Consider the following 2,630-nt stretch of genomic DNA (forward strand, 5'->3'; position numbering starts at 1 on the left):
CAGATATAGTGAATAATGAATGATATTTGTGAAAAGTATAATTAATCTAATTATGATTTTTTTATTTTTAATATTAATGATTTATTAATAGATATAATTAGAAAGTGCTTATAATCATGTGATACAAAAAAAAAATCTACATAAAAACATGACAACAACCATTTATCTTTTAGTATAAACTTAAACTCTTTACCTACCATATCAAAATAATCTACTATATCAAATTTTTAACCACTAGGGGTATAATTATACAGACAAATTTTCCTTATGTAGCTTCAATTTCTTAAAAGTATTTTGAGACGTCGTATATTTTTGAACGTGCTTTGATAAACAAATCTACTTAAAATCGCCAATTTATTTGCAAATCTGGATGGGGCACAAAAACTAGATTATGTCGGTCGGACCAAATTTTGTTTCCCCCACATGAGAGAGAGAGTGTGTGGGGGCAGTGGGGGGATCAATGTTGTTCGTGGAGACCAACATGCTTTTAGAATATTTATTAGCATAAAGACGGAGGCGGTGATGGACCTTGTCTAGGAAACACTGCATCCACTCACATGCTTGATGTTGATGTTGAGGCCTGGCATTGAACACAGCCACGGCAACCGCATGATCTACTGACCATCCTATTTCATCAACCGAAAGAACAGGCTTCATGTGTGTCACCTGCCCTACCCTGCCACCAGCATCACCACCTTCTTAATGTCCCTCCTCCTTTCTCATTGATTGTGGCCACGTACAATCAATGTGATCAGGCTCTTTGAACTTTGAAGAATCGGCTTGTCCTTTGCGGCGCCTGCAGCTGGACTAGGCCCCTTCCTCATCCCCCATGCATGCATCATCAGAACACCAATTACCTTACCTCAATTGCTTGCTAGGATTTCACCCAAAAATGCCAAGTGTTAGTTCTTTCTCCCTCCACACCTTCTCTATATATCTGGAGTTCAGAAGAACAAGGAGAGGCAATGGCGGAAACAACTGCCTGCAAGAGAAGTAAACCGAATAGCCACAAGAACTCACTTTCATGGGGGCTCCTGAGAAAGATCTTTTCTTGTAAAGTCCCCTACGAAGAAGGCAAGCAAATCAAGAAAAGCAAGAAAATGGGCTCCTCTTTGTCTGTCTGCAGCATGAGGCACAGCCCCAGCGTTGTAAGTCCGGAAACTGATAGCGTAGTTGAGGTTTGCCATGGTTCGAGCAGATACCACTTGAGATCTCCTTCCAAACACATGACTGCTGCAGCTGTTCCCACTTCCTTTATTTCTTCTTCTTCATCATCGTCGCATTCGTCTGCCTCCATCACCGCCTCTGCGGTTTCATCCTCTTCTCTTGGAGGATCTTCAAGGGGAATGCACCTGAGGAAGCTCTCCGGGTGCTATGAGTGCCATGTGATGGTTGATCCGATCAGTGGGCCTTATAAGGTTCCTTCCTCCCGGACTAACTTCTGTCCTTGCCCTGATTGCGACGAGGTTTTCCTTAGGGCAGAATCCTTGGAGCTCCACCAGGCGGTTAGACATGCAGGTAACTCGTTCGTCTAATTGTATTACAGTTGTGCTTGTCATTTGCCGGCTTAATTACATCTGCCTTGTCTGAACTAGCAGTGTCAGAATTGGCCCCTGAAGACGCGAGCAGAAACATAATCGAGCTAATCTTTTACTCGAGTTGGATCAAGAATCAAACTCCGAGTTGCAAAATCGATAGGATTGTCAAGGTCCACAACACTCAAAGGGCCATCACAAAGTTTGAGGAGTACAGGGACTCCATCAAGATCAAGGCCAACAAGCATGCGCGAAAACATCCGAGGTGCGCGGCCGACGGCAATGAATTGTTACGGTTCTACTCCACAACCCTCGCGTGCTCCCTCGGCCTCCATGGATCCACCAGCTTGTGCCAATCAAGCAAGCAGTGCGGCGTCTGCAGCATTATCCGAGACGGCTTCAAAGTGGATGAGGCAGGGAGAATACGAACCATGGCTACGAGCGGGAGGGCGCATGGCATGCCTCACATCTCATCGGATGGTGGGAAGAGGGCCATGATTGTTTGCAGGGTGATTGCAGGAAGAGTAGAGAAGAGTGAAGATGGTGTTGGGGAGTATGATTCAGTTACTGAAACCTGTTCGAATTTGGACGAGCTATTCGTGTTCAATCCGGGAGCGATCTTGCCTTGCTTTGTTGTGATGTATACAAGTTTCTAGTGGGATTGTGGATACAGAGAGAGAGAGAGAGAGTACATGCGTTCCATCTTCCTTATGCCCCTTTTCAGTTTTATGAATTCATAAGAATGTTTGGTTGAGGGTTAGTTGTTCTATGCTGCTATCATTCCAGTGTCTTAAATTGATCGTAAAGAAACTAATTAAAAGCAAAATACTGAATTTAAAAGTAAAACGCTATGCAATTTAAATCAAGATTAAAATAATGATCGATCTAGTGAATAAAGGCAATTTGAACTGGCTAAGTGTTGTAAGGATCATGGGGCCTTTACAAGTTACTCACTCCTCTCTCTGTCAGATAATAGTTTGTTAAAGCTGAAATGTTGATAGATTTCAGGTTCATGGAATAGATAAAGAAAAAAGTGATTCCTAACAATTGAGTAGATAGGGAATATGTATTCCTTCTTTTTGGTTTATAAGAGTG

At 42.8% G+C, this 2,630-nt stretch overlaps 1 protein-coding gene across 1 annotated transcript; it reads left to right on the forward strand.

Moving 5' to 3' along the window:
• The first annotated feature begins 630 nt into the window (after positions 1-630).
• On the forward strand, positions 631-2,295 carry LOC122047416. The gene is made up of 2 exons (XM_042608700.1): positions 631-1,518; positions 1,599-2,295. The coding sequence occupies exons 1-2, from the start codon at positions 966-968 to the stop codon at positions 2,189-2,191; spliced, it is 1,146 nt and encodes a 381-aa protein (XP_042464634.1). The 5' UTR covers positions 631-965; the 3' UTR covers positions 2,192-2,295.
• The last annotated feature ends 335 nt before the right edge of the window (positions 2,296-2,630 follow it).

Source organism: Zingiber officinale, chromosome 2B, assembly GCF_018446385.1.
Source record: "Zingiber officinale cultivar Zhangliang chromosome 2B, Zo_v1.1, whole genome shotgun sequence".
Classification (NCBI taxonomy): Eukaryota; Viridiplantae; Streptophyta; class Magnoliopsida; order Zingiberales; family Zingiberaceae; genus Zingiber; species Zingiber officinale.